At 38.7% G+C, this 18,305-nt stretch overlaps 2 protein-coding genes across 2 annotated transcripts in view; both read left to right on the top strand.

Annotated features, from left to right (window-relative positions):
- The first annotated feature begins 424 nt into the window (after nt 1-424).
- LOC135464356 (cubilin-like) lies at nt 425-17,605 on the top strand. The gene is given in 21 exon segments (XM_064741785.1): nt 425-433; nt 1,840-1,965; nt 2,805-2,930; nt 4,542-4,586; nt 7,308-7,346; nt 7,490-7,591; nt 7,893-7,996; nt 8,637-8,766; nt 9,562-9,730; nt 10,185-10,316; nt 10,990-11,085; nt 11,531-11,667; nt 12,722-12,908; nt 13,348-13,463; nt 15,155-15,395; nt 15,597-15,632; nt 15,635-15,776; nt 15,879-15,882; nt 16,399-16,561; nt 17,098-17,268; nt 17,586-17,605. Coding segments are annotated over 20 exon segments (2,181 nt in total). The 5' UTR covers nt 425-433; nt 1,840-1,944.
- Nucleotides 17,159-18,305, top strand: part of LOC135461552 (cubilin-like) — a 52,440-nt gene continuing 51,293 nt past the window's right edge. Inside the window, exons 1-2 of the mRNA XM_064738702.1 lie at nt 17,159-17,288; nt 17,586-17,739. Coding sequence (XP_064594772.1) covers nt 17,673-17,739 — 67 coding nt within the window. The 5' untranslated portion in view covers nt 17,159-17,288; nt 17,586-17,672. The remainder of the gene's footprint in view (nt 17,289-17,585; nt 17,740-18,305) is intronic.

The following is an 18,305-nucleotide window of genomic DNA, read 5'->3' as shown; positions in this document are numbered from 1 at the left end:
TGTTTGTTTTACATAATCATATATTGAAATTTTTCTGTTATATTTTCTTTCAAATGTTTCTAACAAATTATACATTAGATATATTAATGTGCAAGTACAAGTTCAGGAGAAGTATTTTTATGGGGTCGAATGAACTGACAAATTCAAAGTTCACAAATCTGTCTTAAAGTTGTCATCTTCAAGTAACATAGGCCTAAGTATACATGCTTGAAATTTTTATTGTAAATGCAATAGCAAAATCTTCAGCAGTTTGTATTTAAGTTGTTTTTTTATTATTATTATTATTTTTTTTTTTAAAGTAAATCTCATGCATCAGTTAAAAGGCATGATTTAAGCCATGCTGTCTTTGTTCAATTTCATGTTATTTTCTTTATTTCTTTCACAGGTTCAAAGCAATACAGATGCAATCCGGCAGTTGCAGTCAAACCCTAATGTAAGTAAAGGATGTAAACCTACTGCATGTTTAATAATTGATAGATGGTAATATTTTGATAATATGAAAATGATGACCTAAGTGTGATTATTTTTCCCATCAATCATGATTCATTTAGTTATTTGATTGGTGTTTTACTCCATACTCAAGAATATTTCACTTATACGAGGGCAACCAGTATTATGATGTGTGGAAACAGCCCGGTTTAAACCCACGACCATCCGCAGGTTGCTGACAGACCTTCCTACATACGGCCGGAGAGAAACCTAGCATGAGCTGGACTTGAACTCACAGCAACTGCATTGGTGAGACACTCCTAGGTCATTACGCCGCGCTAGTGCGCTAACCCAATGAGCCACGGAGGCCCCGCAAACATGATTTAACACTTGAACCAGATGTTGTTATTTGTACATGAGAATGAATACTCTTTCTCACAGTATTTATAACAATACGCAAACCTGTGTATGCTGAGCAGGTGTATCTTTACAACCAAATCTGCTTATTGTTTCATCACATACAATAATACTCTTGCATACAGTATTTATGAAATACGTGTAATATGTGTATGCTGAGACATGAGCATACCAGAAGCCTGTATTTCACATTTGAACCAGATGTGTACATTCTCTTTATACATGAAGCCATACTCTTGGATACAGCGTAAAACAGGCTAACTTAATCGTGTATGTTGAGAACTGATCATACCAGAAGCCTGTAGTTAGGGACACTTGAACCAAATGTGCATGATGTTTAGCATCAAACAATATTCTTATAGACAGCATTGATGAAATAATGTGGAAGCAGAGACCGGAGCATACTAGCTGTACCAGAAACCTGAAACATGACCATTTTCTGTCTACTCTCTCTTGTAATTGTGTCTCTTAGAACCTGTCAAACTCTGGTGTATTGTATTGTCCTTCCATGGATTTCTGGAAGTCTCAGTTCTGGCACTGTTACATTCTACTTTCCTTTCTACAGATGTATTCTTTGTCACATATTTAAAGGCTTTTACATAAAAGCTACTTAGCAATTTGGTCTTGAAAACACATAATTCATAGTTTATTTCTTTCATATACAGTTTTTTAAAAAGTTTTACTACTGTAATTCTCCAGTCTTTTTTGCATGTTTTCTAGATGATTCTTTAATTGCATTCTGAGCATTATCCTGTGTGGACTGATAAAATTATACTTCTTGTGAAACCCTGAAATTGGCGTTCATGTAGTTTTATCTCTAAACTTAAATTCATGCATAAATCACTGGTATACTTAAATTTACTCTTCCATGTGTGAAAAGATTGAGGAATTACCCATAAACGATAGTAAGAGTGAAATTGTAAGAATCTCTGCCTTCAGTTAAGATGCATCTGCGTGTAGATATCACTATATTCGTACTTGATGTTATTGCAGGTTCCTTCAGATTTACAGTCACGTCTGCGCAACGTTGAATCCCGTCTAGACAACCTGTCCCCCACAGGACAGGTGGCCACCAAATTTAATGACCTTACCACCAGGATGAATGCTTTGGAGAGAAATGTGAGGATGAAATTTATACTTTTCTCTTAAATATCTCTTAACTCTTCCACTTATTCCCTGGTGAAATATAATAGAAAATTAAAGCATACTGTACCTATAATTTTTGCTACTTTGTAATTAAGCTACAAACTGATACAGTGTTAATGGTATGACCTTAACTCCAGAAGTTTTCATGATTTTCCCCAACAGTGCGCGAACTTTAATTTTGGTGCTCGCCTTTGTGAAATGATAACAAAAGCTGTATTTTTTTGTTGATGTGATGTCAGAGCTTTATTCACCAATTTGCTGCCGTTTTTATGTGTTAATTATTTTTTTGATGTTAAACCATTTTCAAGAACTGTTTTACTTATATAATATATGGTTAGCTTCAAGTGCCAGGTAACTGATAAACTTTCCGACCTAACACTGCAGTCAAATCACCAATATAGGTGGATATAAAACAAAACGTGTCAATAATTTGCTCAAAACGAAATGACTTGCTCTCAATAAATTTTGGATCATTGTTGTATTAATGTGGCCCTGGATCATTAAACTGACCGTCAACAACGTCACAAAGTCTGTTACATTCTTGTAAAATTTAAATGGCAGGCACCGCCAATGACATTTGCAACTTTCTAAAAACAAAGAGCTAAATGATAAACAGTTTCCATACAACATTATACGTTGGAAAATTTTAACGATTTATATTAAAAATACTTGATGAATCATTGTCACAAAGAAAACTTTCATAATATTATGTGCAGCACCCCCTAATCAAGTGTGTTCAGTAAAATCTACAAGTTGAATTAGGTTGCTGTTTATTGTTTGCGCGTATAAGAGTCGAGTTGTTCTGTGTTTAGGTTCCAACAGATGTGAACTCTCGGATCAGTCAACTTCAGTCAAGTCTGAACAATCTCCAGCCCACTGGTCAAGTGGCCAATCGTCTGAACTTCCTGACCAATCAAGTGAACACCCTGGATTCACGGGTAAGAAGCTCCAGCTTTCCATCATGATTACATTGTACTGCAGTTGGCTAATTTAACGTACTGATGCAGTAAAGAAATGAAGATCATGTATAGAACTCTAACTATAATAGTTTGTTTTCTGTTTGTTTTGGCTTAGTTTGAACAAATTGTTCCTTTTTGATGTAAGACAGTGAAGTATTATCGCAAATTAAATATTTTTTCTGCCTAGGCCATATCCAAATTATTTTATAGCTGCATTTGTGACCTACATGTACCAAAATGCCCCCTTGCACAAATTGTGTCCTGTCGATTTTCACTTTGTGTGTTATTACAAAGGCTGTGTGTTGTCAACATCCACTTTGTGTATTATCACAAAGGCTGTGTGTTGTCAACATCCACTTTGTGTGTTATCACAAAGGCTGTGTGTTGTCAACATCCACTTTGTGTGTTATCACAAAGACTGTGTGTTGTCAACATCCACTTTGTGTGTTATCACAAAGGCTGTGTGCTGTCAACATCCACTTTGTGTGTTGTCAGAAAGGTTGTGTGTTGTCAGCATCCACTTTGTGTGTTATTACAAAAGCTGTGTGTTGTCAACATCCACTTTGTGTGTTATCACAAAGGCTGTGTGTTGTCAACATCCACTTTGTGTGTTATCACAAAGAGTGTGTCATGGCATAAAACACCAATCAAATAAATAAACAAATCAAAGAGTGTGTCTTGTCAACACCCACTTTGTGTTATCACAGAGTGTCTTGTCAACATTGACTTTGTGTATTATCACAAAGGCTGTGTCTTGTCAACATCGACTTTGTGTGTTATCACAAAGGCTGTGTCATGTCCACATTTATTTATTTATTTATGTGATTTATTTATTTTTTACACCGTACTCAAGAATATTTCTCCACATTCCCTTTGTGTGTTATCACAAAGGCTGCATCTTGTCAACATATTCTTTATGTGTTATTACAAAAACTTTCTGTGGTGGACACACACTGTTTGTGTTTTATGGTCCCAGTATCCCTTGTAGACACACACTGTGTGTGTTTTATGGCCCCAGTATCCCTTGTAGACACACACTGTGTGTGTTTTATGGTCCCAGTATCCCTTGTAGACACACACTGTGTGTGTTTTATGGTCCGAGTACCCCTTGTAGACACACACTGTGTGTGTTTTATGGTCCCAGTGCTCCTTGTAGACACACACTGTGTGTTTTATGGTCCCAGTACTCCTTGTAGACACACAGTGTGTGTGTTTTATGGTCCCAGTGCTCCTTGTAGACACACACTGTGTGTGTTGTATGGTCCCAGTGCTCCTTGTATACACACACTGTGTGCGTTTTATGGTCCCAGTATCCCTTGTAGACACACACTGTGTGTTTTATGGTCCCAGTATCCCTTGTAGACACACACTATGTGTGTTTTATGGTCCCAGTGCTCCTTATTTTGATCACTTAACACACCATTGCAGATATAATTACAGTAACTAGCACATAGCCAGATTAAAAGAAAACAGTAGCAATTTCATTAAGTTTTTAATGTCATAAGGCTTTGGTTTCCTAAATTCTCGGTTACCAGTGACATTGTATCAAAGTTCTTGGCATGGACAGTGCATGTTTGTTATGTGTTGTAGATTTACTCCCTAGAACGCAATGCTGGCAATGACATTGAATCAAGGGTAAGTTAAAACAGAACTGGACAAAACTAATTTGCACCTGGGTTTCTTTATATTTCAGGATGCAGGAAGCCGTGGAAGAATTGTGTAATGGAGATAATACAGAACAGCTTCTGGTTCTGCTGATTTGTGTTTTGAATTATCAAAATGACATGGACCTCATTCCTTTTTTAATGATTGGCAACTTGACGCCACGTACCGTCAATACCATAGCTCATCTTCTTGTCTGATATTCAACAGTGTGTTGCCAAATGATAGCTTCATAAGTGAAAATTTAAAAAAGGACAAATTAAAGAAAAAATATTATAAAATGTATCAAAAGAGGTACTGAGCCTTCAGACATTTTGATGATTACACAAGACAGCAGCTGGTTAAACACTTACTAGACCAGAAATGAAGCATCTAATATTGGACATCATTGTACTGCAGTATCTTTATATGTCTTGTCCTGTGGTCGACTGCCTACAGGGATTTAGCTCTTGTATTACAGATGGATGATACTATGACCGGGTCAACAAGAGGGCAACAACATGCCCTGTCTCACTGGTCACATGAACCCAAGTTTCCAGTCCACTTTATCACTGTTAGTTATCGTGCAGAATTCATAAAGAGACAGTACCGTACCTATCTCTTCTTTTGTAATTACTGTAGCTCACAGCTTTAGAAACACGTTTGCCAACTAATGGAGCCTCAGCCCCTGTCCGTAGAAGACAACTGCGACGTATGAACAGAAGGGTAACAGAGTGTCCTGTCTCACTGTGGCCGCATGAACCAAAGTGCCCAATAACACTGTGATTGCATGAATCAAATGCCCATACTTACTGTGGTTGCATGAACCAAAGTGCTCAGTCTTAGTGCACACACGATTCAAATGCCCATACTTACTGTGGTTGCATGAACCAAAGTGCTCAATCTTAGTGCACGCATGATTCAAATGCCCATACTTACTGTGGTTGCATGAACCAAAGTGCCCAATCTCAGCGCACGCACAAATCAAATCTCACTGTGGTTGTATCATTTAATTGTCACATATGTTGCGTCTGGACAATAGTCTGCTTTTTTGTCTCATGACTGAAAGTAACCAACCTCCATGTGGTTGTATGATTTAATTCATTCATTGTTGTGTCTGGACAAAAGTCTGCTTTTTTGTTTCATGACTCAAAGTAACCAACCTCCATGTGGCTGTGTGATTTAATTCATTCATTGTTGTGTCTGGACAAAGGTCTGCTTTTTTGTCTCATGACTCAAAGTAACCAACCTCCATGTGGCTGTGTGATTTAATTCATTCATTGTTGTGTCTGGACAAAAGTCTGCTTTTTTGTCTCATGACTCAAAGTAACCAACCTCCATGTGGCTGTGTGATTTAATTCATTCATTGTTGTGTCTGGACAAAGGTCTGCTTTTTTGTCTCATGACTCAAAGTAACCAACCTCCATGTGGCTGTGTGATTTAATTCATTCATTGTTGTGTCTGGACAAAAGTCTGCTTTTTTGTCTCATGACTCAAAGTAACCAACCTCCATGTGGCCACACCACGTGTGAAGTTATACACCCTGTGTAACACCAGCGTGGTGGTGTATATGGGGAACAACCCACATTTGGAGTTATGCATCCTGTGTAACACCAGCATGGTGGTGTATATGGGGAACAACCCACATGTGGAGTTATACACCCTTTGTAATACCGGCATGGTGGTGTACTTGTGGAACAACCCACATGTGGAGTTATGCACCCTGTGTAACACGGGCATGGTGGTGTATATGGGGAACAACCCACATGTGGAGTTATACACCCTGTGTAGCACCGGCATGGTGGTGTATATGGGGAACACCCACATGTGGAGTTATACACCCTTTGTAACACCGGCATGGTGGTGAATATGGGGAACAACCCACATGTGGAGTTATACACCCTGTGTAGCACCGGCATAGTGGTGTATATGGGGAACAACCCACATGTGGAGTTATGCACCCTGTGTAACACCAGCATGGTGGTGTATATGGGGAACAACCCACATGTGGAGTTATACACCCTGTGTAACACCTGCATGGTGGTGTACTTGTGGAACAACCCACATGTGGAGTTATACACCCTGTGTAACACCTGCATGGTGGTGTACTTGTGGAACAACCCACATGTGGAGTTATACACCCTGTGTAACACACAGTATTGTGGTGTACTTGGTGTAATGCAAGTTTATGTTTACAGTCACGGTATGTACGGCATATATATGTACAGAATGTTTTCCTGTCCAATATGTGAAAATTTTTTTTATGTTAACTGACAGTGATATTATGATGTACCCATGTATGTGCATGTTTTAATGGGTTCGTGTGAAGCCTATGTCCGCATATGAAATGTTACTATCACTTTGACACTTTTTCCAATTCTTTTGTTTCAAAAGCGTAATCTGTAATTAACAAAATCATTGAAAAGCTACATGGGTTAAACACTTATTTAGGATGGAAAGTAAATGTTCTGTTTTCAACAAATCTGAATTCCTGTTGATTTTCAATGGATTATTATCACTTTGTAAAGTTATTTATTTTCTGTATAAGAGAAAGAATACTATTCATCTACTTCTTTTTCACTGGTAATTTATGTTCTGTATTTTTGTAGTAAAAGCTATTGTTTTTCTAAAAACATGTCTTCATAGAAGCTGCATAAACATGCTGTTGAATGTTAGTATCTGACTTTTTATTTATTTGTGTATTTTTTTTTTCAGTTCCAGACACTACAAAACACAGTACGTGACCTACAGCAGGTAAGATTCGTATTTATGTCTGCCTCTTTTTTTTTTCGGAATTTGGAGGTTTTTGTTTTCATTGTTGATGGTCTGAAATGCAAATATTTGCTAATGCCACAACCGAAAGATTGTAGTACAGACTTCACATGTATTTGTTACAGAGCCTGAATACAAATGAGTGCTTGACCAACCCATGCCTTCATGGTGGAACCTGTATGGATGGGTTCAACACTTTTCACTGTCGGTGTCCGAGACAATGGACGGTAGGGACCTCTCCCCCCCACCCTTTCCCCAGACTTACAACATATATAGATATAACTACATGCTACCATTTCTGTGGCAGATATGAACTTAGTCTCTTAATTAATTACCCATTTCTCTCATTGTTTAGCTCAGTACAGAGGTGGAAGAACGTTCATTCATGTAAACATCCAGATGAATTTTTGAAAATTTGCATAAAAACTTCCACTTACAAAGCTGACATGTAAGTGAAGATTTAATCTTCGTAGAGGTTAGCAGTAGTGTTACACATGAAATATTACATCCTGTTTGTTGGGTTTGCAGGGTGTGCGCTGTGATGAAGATGTGAATGAGTGCAATGAGTACCAAGGGACAGGCCTAGGCTGTCAGAATGGAGCTACCTGTAACAACACTCCTGGAAGTTACACGTATGTCTGGAGGGAGCATTAATCTAAGAAAATATTTGATGTTAAATCAAAGATATCGATCTAACTACTTGAAGCCGCGACTTGTAACGTTGTAAACAAGTTTTGCAAGATGTTCGTCAACTATTAATAATTTAGTTACCCGTGTAATGCAAAATAGACGCACTCTAGCACTGATCCTTTTCGCTACAAGATGAAAAATTAAAATTGCTACATTGCAGTTTCTACATCAACTCAAACCTATCCTAATGATTGGTGTACATCGTAGTCCCTGGTCATCCACTTAAAAATAATATATGTCAAAACCAGTATAGTAATCCATCATGTAGCACAATCCAGACATTGAACGTTTATGTTTTGATAGATAAAGGCAAATCAGTGTCTTTGGTGTTCATATTTGAAATTGGAAAATATTAGTGTAAAAGCCCAAATCCATTGAATGCCCAATAGCACATTCAAATATGTTATAACACCTTGAAAGAAACAGTTTTACGTATTTACATTACATTTTACAGCAGTATGTGCTAGCACAGCACCACCATAGGCCTACGTACACCTGCGCATACTAACACGGCTATTTCAAATCTTATATTTTCTGACACATCAGCATGTTGTATCTACTGATGTGAATGTGTGATTGTAGGTGTACATGTGCACCAAACTGGCATGGCTACCAGTGTACAGAACGACATGACGACTGTACCGGAGCATCCAATGAGGCGCTGTGTGGACATGGAACATGTGTGAATCAACCAAGAGTACAGCCAGGCCAGGTAAGACTAAAAACAGCTCAGTCATACACGAGACAATGTTTGTTCCTGCCTAGTTTTATTTTAGCCCACATTTGCTTAGGAAAACATGTATGCTGTTGAGGATTGAAGTATTTGATTGGAGTTTTATGATGTACTCAAGAATATATCCCTTAAACCACTGAAACCAGCATTCAGCATATTGTGCGAGGAAACGGAGCAGAGCCCGGGGAAAAGCCACAACCATTCACAGGTTGCCTTCCTTGACTTATCTGGTCCTTCAGTTGAATTAAGGAAAACATGATCAAATTATCCTACAATTTTTATTAACTATAGAATATATCATCTGCATGTATAGTACAAGCCATATTCTTTTGACGACTGTTTATAATTGTATATATGGCCACCAGTAACTTCATAATCAAAAGTTGATAAATTACTGGTCATTTGGATCAATACTTGTGCAGTTTTACTGGCCAGTAGGCAAAAAAATAGGTTAAACCGAAATTCCACAGACTTCAGATCAGCAGACCAGTGTCAGTTTCAAGCCCTGTGGTGGCAATAAACAGTTGGCAATGCTTTCTTGTGCCACTCTTGTGATGGTGGACAAAATTTGCCGAATTTGGTGGTTCATTCCAGTCACTCTAGAGGTTTGTGAAGTACTAGGTGAAGGATATTGGTTGAAACTGGTCACTGCTCAGTTTCCTTGATAAATAAAGCTATCTTTCACTGTTCAAATAAAACATTCTTTAGGATAAATAAATAAATGTATCTATTGGTTTGTGTTTTATATGTACAGTATGTGTTATGATTTGACAGCCAAAATACACCTGTATTTGTGAGGAAGGTTGGAGGAACACACCTTCAAACCCTGCCTGTGTGGAAAACGTGGATGAGTGTAGTGGACCAGTTCCACGCTGCTCCGTTGACCCACCTGTGCCCTGCATCGACATACCTGGTTCATTTTACTGTGGGGCTTGCCCGGCAGGTAACAGTTTTAGTTTCAGTTGAGTTTAATATGATCCACAGTCATCAGATATCTCACAACGGGGCTTAATCAGTGGAGTATTGTCCATACTCACTTAGGAAATACAACTGGCATTGGGCTCATTGGCATATGATTCCCAAACACTGGCACAGTAGGTGGCGGTTCAACCCCGGTCTTGGGCAGGGATTTTGTAGATTACCCCACCCTCTTTGTTTGTGAGGCTTTCTGTTCAGTTCAATTCAATTCAATAATTATTCACCAACACATGCAGCATATATATTCACATGCTTTGATGACAATGAATGGTTTAGAGTGTTTGGGAGACGGCTTGCACATTTTTAAGTTTGTTAAAGACCTCTTTAAAGTTTATCCTTTAAACAAACGATCCTAAACAGGTGATTACAAGAAATATATTTGATGGAATTAATTTGCATGGAAATAATCATGTTTTCAGGTTACTCTGGAAATGGCTTCACCTGTGTGGATATTAATGAGTGTCTGATAAATAATGGTGGTTGCTCCTTGGCCCCACGGGTGGACTGTGTCAACATTCGAGGGTCACGGACTTGTGGCCCCTGCCCCCCAGGTGCGTGGGACAAATATAATCTGTTTGCTTTCTGTGAATGTATGTGAGTGCAGTATATGAATGTAAAATGAATGAAACTAATTGCTGACTGATTAACTTACTGGGGCCTCACCAGTTCAGATGTCACATTAGATTCCAGCTCCTTATACTCCTTCCTAAACACTTAAGCCAGAGTTTCCCGGCGAATGACAGTAATTTACTCTAGCCAGTCCACTTTCGCTCATCCAGGCACAAACTTGACAGCAAACATAGAAGTGTGAAATGATATTTAATCACCAGTGAAGTAAATAAATAAGTTAAATGGCTTAGTATGATGTTTTACTTGTTCATGTTAAGAATTATTTCACCTACATCTTGGAAAAAACGACCACTGTACTTTATTTTTGAAGCATGTAATTAGTTTTGTGATACCAAATTGCCACCTATAGCAAATGTGCTGACATTGTATGACCCAAAGAGAAAAAACACACAATTTATGGGACTGTCATGTGTTAAAGATAAAATGATTCATTCACTAAGCATGTACTGTGAGCTTTGCCTGAACTGTTTCTTCTGTACTATCAATTTTTTCTGTAATAAAACGTGAACTAACTTTTTCTTCCATACCTGTAACGTTCAGTAAATAAACATGGACTGAATTTTTCATCCATGACTCTAAATTTCTGTCACCTAGGTTATGTTGGCGGAGGAGAAACTTGCAATTGGGTGGGTGTCTGTTCTCAGAATAATGGAGGATGCAGCCAATTGGCTACCTGTCGGGAAAATCCAGGTAAGTCTTACACCCTCTCCTCCATGTATCTTAAAACTGCTGTCATGCTTGTATTGCTGGAAGATTGTTTACTAGCTGTTATATTTTTTAGTGACCACAGTTTTCAAAAATTAAAAAATTTTTACGGTTTAGTGAAAATCAAATATGATATATTTTCATTTGTTATAAGATTCTTCTGTTTCCTGATTTTTCTGATGTTTTTTCTGATTCTTAAGCTGAATTTAGACAAGTGCGTGCATTTTGGTACTTGGCTCATTTCCGTCAAATCTTTGCTGAAGACACCTAAAGAGGTTGAAATGAAGGCATTTTAGGGGCCAAACACCCTTTAATGTCCAGCTTGGCTCATATAAAAGCAAATATGGCACTTAACTGATCATTGCCTCCTTATTTCACACTTAATATTTTACCTCTGCTAGTATGTGTTTCTCATGTTTTTGTTTATTAGGAATCGGTCCCAGTAACCGTGTGTGTCAGTGCAGACCAGGTTATACTGGGAGTGGAGAGGGCCCCAACGGGTGTCAGCCAGAGTCCACTTCCGGGCCTTGTGCGGGCTCACCATGTGTACATGGGGGAACATGCCTGGTAAGATAAGTTACAAGTATAAAGTAAACATCTACCCTCAGCACGTTCTTCTTCTTGTTGTTTTTGGGATACAGCTCTGCCTGGCGGGCTGTACACATAAGTAAAGAAGATACAAGATCTAAAGTCTTTCCTCGGTGAAACATTTGACAGTATGTTCTGATATATATGCAATGGCAATGTGGTAAAATAGTTGTACTTACGTGTGGTTTAGTAAGCACATGAGATTCACTGTGTTGTATGTCAGAGGAGATCCCCTTTTGGCCAGTTGGGTCATCTTCATCAAATAAATAAAGAATTAAATTAATTTATAAATTTGGGAGACAAAATTATGACCATGTTATACTGAATCAGGTGCTGTCACAAAGCATGTTATATAATGAGGGACAGATGTAGAACAAATATCTATCTTATACCCAATTAAGGTGGCATGGCTGTAGGGTTCAGATGCTAATTGTCTAGTATGTTACACATTGGTGTCAGTTCAACCCCATGCATGGACAGGAAAGTTTTGAGATTCCCTTGGTTGACAGAGCTTCTAGGGCCATTTAAGGTATTCGTCATGGTCTAACTTGAAGTTCAGTACTGCGTACATGTACACCTTGAGCTGTCTCAGTCGTTTAAAGAATTTGCTTGTGTCACATGTGGTAAAGTTTCTCAGTGACTTGCCATGTACCAGTGGTTTATTCTGGGTACTTCGGTTTTTTCCAGCCGTGAAGAAACAACAAGAAGATTAAACAACAGCCGATCAAGCATTTATATGTATATTTAGCATGGTCTTACCCTATGTGTACTTGTATGAACATTGTATACAGGAAGTGATGTCCAACTGCTTGCCCTTCTTCAGAACCTGTTAGAATCAGTGGCATTTGAGGATTATTGTGTTAACATATACACCGAAACATCTCCTTTGTAAATTAAAAGAAGTTGTTTTACATAGAATCGACAATACTTCATACTTCCAGATTTATCATCTTTTCTAAGATGTTGAATGTCTGATAAATTCTAGATGAGCATGACTGTTTCCTAAAATATCCCTTGGATGGTGCACTTTTAGGTGACGGGTAACACATATCGCTGCTCTTGTCCACCTGGCTACACAGGAAATAACTGTGAGACTAATGTTGATGAGTGTGCGAGCTCTCCATGTCATCATGGCGGAACCTGTCAGGACAGAATCAACGGCTTCGTGTGCATCTGTACCTCAGAGTACAGTGGCCCTACATGTGACGAGAGACAGGAGAGTAAGTGAAGATGACCTTATAAAGGCTTCATTTTGGAAATTTAACATCACAGGATAGTAAACATAGCTGGTTTACAATTTTGTTTTTTTAATATCAGCTTCAGTAATTCATGGGATACTGAGTCTTGATCAGTGTTTGACATTTATGCCTTGTGTATTTACTACATTCAAGATGCACCCAGCAAATAGTGGACATTAAAGGCACTTCCATTTTGCAAGTCAGGTTGATCAATTTTTATAGTGCTAATTTATATGATCCAACTTCAATGGCATTTTTAAATCCAGAGCCCATTAATACATTAATTAAAGCTTATTAATCATTAATTACTTATATACGCTGTGAAGTTATACTTTTTTGAAAGAATGTAAAAATAAAGGTTATGGGAATGTTGGGGAGGGTAGATTTGAGGGTGAATATTGATATGCGATTTGTTCTTCAGCTTGTGGTGGTGCTCTAACCGGAGAATCCGGTTCTCTGACCTTCCCACGGCAGACAGGCACCCAGACCCCACATGACCTCAGCTGTGCCTGGTCTATTACTACAACCCGAGGAAAGGTACGGCTCATAGCAGACACTCACTTAACTCATGAGACATAGCAAATTCTCACTTAAATCATTACACACAGCAAACTCTCACTTACAATGTAACTCATGACCTCAAACCAACTCTAACTTAACTTATGACACACATCAAACACTCGCTTAATTTATGGCCCACAGCAAACTCTCACTTAACTTACAAATCACACGTCTTACTCATGACTCACAGCAAACTTTCACTTAATTTACTGATCAAACATGTCTCACTTATGACACACAGCAAAGTCTTACTTAACTTACAGATCACACATGTCTCACTCATGACACACAGCAAATATTTACTCAACTCATGGTCCACATCAACTTTCACTTAACTTACAGATCACACATGTCTCGCTCATGACACACAGCAAATATTTACTAAACTCATGGTCCACAGGACACTAACTTAATTCGTGACTATCCACTGCATACAGTGTGTAATGCACTCTATAGTGTTTAATCCACTCTATACAGTGTTTAATTCACTGTATGTTGTGTTTAATCCATTCTGTGCTTTGTTTAGCACACCATATTCAGTGTTTAATTCACTGTGTGCTGTGTTTAGTCCACTCTGTGCTGTGTTTAGTCCACTCTGTGCTGTGTTTAGTCCACTCTGTGCTGTGTTTAATCTGTTGTTTGTTGTGTTTAATCCACTCTGTGCTGTGTTTAGTCCACTCTGTGCTGTGTTTAGTCCACTCTGTGCTGTGTTTAATCTGTTGTTTGTTGTGTTTAATCCACTCTGTGCTGTGTTTAGTCCACTCTGTGCTGTGTTTAGTCCACTCTGTGCTGTGTTTAATCTGTTGTTTGTTGTGTTTAATCCACTCTGTGCTGTGTTTAGTCCACTCTGTGCTGTGTTTAGTCCACTCTGTTCTGTGTTTAATCCATTCTGTGCTGTGTTTAGGCCAGTCTGTGCTGTGTTTAGTCCACTCTGTGCTGTGTTTAGTCCACTCTGTTCTGTGTTTAATCCATTCTGTGCTGTGTTTAGTCCAGTCTGTGCTGTGTTTAGTCCACTCTGTGCTGTGTTTAATCCACTCTGTGTTGTGTTTAGTCCACGTTGTGCTGTGTTTAGTCCTCTCTGTGCTGTGTTTAATCTGTTGTTTGTTGTGTTTAATTCACTGTGTGCTGTGTTTAGTCCACTATGTGCTGTGTTTAATCTGTTGTTTGTTGTGTTTAATCCACTCTGTGCTGTGCTTAGTCCACTCTGTGCTGTGGTTAATCCATTCTGTGCTGTGTTTAATCCGTTCTTTGTTGTGTTTAATCCACTCTGTGCTGTGTTTAGTCCACTCTATGCTGTGTTTAGTCTGACATATGCAGTGTTTAGTCTTAAATACGTGTAGAGAGTCAGGGTATGTTGCTGAAAGACTAGCATCCATTTGTGGGTTCATGCTTTTCACTTATTCACAAATGATTTTGCCTTCACATGTCTGAATAATTTTCTTCATTCCCACACTCATGATTTGTAGGGCTTTGATGACAATAAGCAGCCAACATGTAAATTGGTGTGTTACTTGTGAAAAAGTTTGTCATTAGGTTGCCATTAGGTCTGTGGCTTACCCCAGGCATTCCAGGTTTTCTCCACCCATGAAACTAATCACCATTATATAAGTGAAAAATTCTTGTGTTTTTGCATTTAACAATATAAAGTACATGTGTTTTGTTGGCAGGTAATAACTTTGACATTTTCAAGATTCAATCTGGAAGCCCATTTCAGCTGTAATTATGACTTCCTGCAAATTCACGATGGCCCAACAGCGTCTGCTTACCAGATTGGCCAATACTGTGGGAGTGGCCTTCCTAACAATGGAACTATCATCAGCACCCACCATCAACTCTACTTGTGGCTGCGTACAGATGCGTCTATTTCAGGAGATGGATTCTCCCTTACATGGGCTTCAGGAGACCCAGGTGCATTTAAGTAACAACCTTGTCTGTAAAACCAAGAATCTGATATTTTAAATCTTGTTTGGAAACATTCTAAAAAAATACATCCTACTATTTTCCTGGACATTGCTTAATTGTCTTTCATCTGATATATAATTATATTTTTGTTGTCTTTGCTTTTGAAAAAAGAGAGCAACATTGGCTAATATGTGTTCTCCTTGACAGTGTGTGGGGGTAACATCGTGGCTGAACATGGACAAATTAAGAGCCTGGGTACCCTGGCCGCTACCCTCACAACAGCGACTGTGTCTGGACAGTGTCTGTTCCCCCTGGCAACACGATTCTCTTCACTTTCGCTCAACTGAACATTGAGACTCATTCTAATTGCAGCTATGATTTCTTGAGGTAGGATACACTTTAATGTCATGTTACAGTCAACAATGTTCCACAGATCACCCTGTTACCAGGATGTGTTTCATCCCCTGTATATCCTTTAATGAAATGCAGAGATGTATTATGTGTTTTTTCTGTAAGTTTTACAACATTTATGATAGTGGTGTCATCAACTTCATAAGATATGTATAGTTAACATATTTATCTTCATTTGTCCATGTTTTAATCATTGCCGGGGGCCTCTGGGTTAGCCCACCAGTGCGGCGCAATGACCTAGAAGCCTCTCACCAATGCGGTCGCTGTGAGTTCAAGTCCAGCTCATGCTGGCTTCCTCTCCAGCCGTTTGTGGGAAGGTCTGCCAGCAGCCTCTGGATGGTAATGGGTTTCCCTCCACTCTGCCTGGTTTTCTCCCACCATAATGCTGGCCATCGTCATATAAGTGAAATATTCTTCAGTACAGCATAAAACCCCAATCAAATGAATAAATAAATAAAATAATCAGTGTTGTGTCCTGATAATGTAAGTTCTGACATCCTGTCATCTAACATGCATAATAATCTTTTTTTGTGTGATGGTTTAGACAAAATATGGTTAATGTGACATCAAGCTGTAATCCTTACGTTGCATTTTTCAGTTCCGTGATGGCCTGCTGGATTCCTCCAACCCCCTGGGCACTTACTGCAGCACCCTCTCCCCCGCCCCACTGGCTACCACAGGACCATATGCCTATGTGAGATTCCACACAGACGCCAGCCTCAATGATATAGGCTTTCACATTACTTTTGCCAGCATCCGGGGTAACCTATACTTTTAATATTTACAGTTTGACAAATCTTCCAATTATTTAACAACACATGCTGTTTTGCTGATGGTCAGTGATGTGTAGGTACTCTCTGAATGCTTTATTGCGTAGAAGCCACATTGCCCACAATTGGCAATATTTTACCACAGGATGACAACAGAATTTTTGCCTACCCTAAATCCTCATCAAATTCAACCACAGACATGGTGCATTTTTTGTACATTACAGGAATGTTACATGATCTGGACAGTTTATTATATAATTTCAGATATGCCCCTAGATGAACAATACATTTACTGTCTAAAAGATGATGAATTTTGTTTTCAAAATGCATAAAAAGTTATTCTTTGCTGATTCAGTTTGTTGAGGATTTAGGTTAAGTGATACATCCTTCAGATTTAAATGCATTCAGGCACTATTGAATGTACCTGGTTGTGTTATAGTGGTCTCACAGCATTGTACTATCCCCAGAAATAATTTGGTCATCAGCATATGTGTGAGCATGAATGAATATGCCTCAATGTATTTCAGCGGACACTCAGTGTGGAGGTGTGCTGACCAATGCCAGCGGTGCTATTACCTCCCCTGGCTACCCAGGACCTTACCAGCACAATGCTCAGTGTGTGTGGACAATCACGGTGGCATCTGGAAGTTCTATCTCCCTCACCTTTTCAGACCTGGACTTGGAGGGGCACAGGGCCTGTAACTACGACTATGTCGAGGTAATAAATCGGAACAGCTGTTATACAAATCAGACTGTAAAGAAATTACCAGCCATCCAGCAATTATATTACCTAAAACAGGACTCAGTGCTATTTTATTTAAACTAGTCAAGTCATTGATTTCATTTGATTCCCTCAATTCAGTGCCAATGAATCTGTTTCTTAGCTTTTGTTTTTCTGCAAGCTATTCTTCATATAACTTTCAGTTTTGCAAAGTGGGCTTGGTAGAAATGTCTTCTGATACTTGTTGATGGTGAGTCTACTGTCATACATTACATCTGTCTGTCTGTTTGTCAGGTCAGAGATGGGCCAGATGAATTTGCAAACACTCTGGGTAGATTCTGTGATGAGGTCCCAGCTACCTTAACATCTACAGGCAACCAAATGTGGATCAAGTTCCAGTCTGACATGTCTATACGAGGAACTGGCTTTAGAGCCACCTACACTACAGGTATGTGTCAATCACCTGTCCCCTGGATCACAAAGCAATTTTAGGCTTAAATCAAAATTTCATTTCACTTTAAAATTGTTATTTCTAACATAACAAGGTCAAAATATTGCTTGACAATGTAAATTCATGGGTAAATTATTGTAAACTAAATTTCAGCTAAAATAACAGAAAGGAACACACCAATTTAGTGATTGAAATTGTGGCGTAAGTGTAAAATTCACACACCACAATGACCCACCACCCTCTCTGCTGAAAACGTTACGTATTATTCCACTCCAGTTGAAAATAAATTGAACATGTGTCACGAACATATGGGACTTGTCATTTAATTCATTGTAGTGCTATAGTTTATGATTAATGAAGTTTGTGTCACAAAGGGGGACATCAAAAATCACTTGTTTGTGGCATTTCACAGTATACATGTTAGTGGGAGTTGTCACACAACACATTTACTCTGCAAAAACTATATGGAAATGACCAGTCTGATTTGAGCTCAGTGTAATCAGAATTACATGTCCTAACACAGTGTACGTGCATGCACCCTAATGATTCCTTCGTCGTCATAT

Source organism: Liolophura sinensis, chromosome 1, assembly GCF_032854445.1.
Source record: "Liolophura sinensis isolate JHLJ2023 chromosome 1, CUHK_Ljap_v2, whole genome shotgun sequence".
Classification (NCBI taxonomy): Eukaryota; Metazoa; Mollusca; class Polyplacophora; order Chitonida; family Chitonidae; genus Liolophura; species Liolophura sinensis.
Note: the sequence above shows the minus strand (reverse complement) of the source record. Positions and strands in the feature narration are given on the sequence as shown.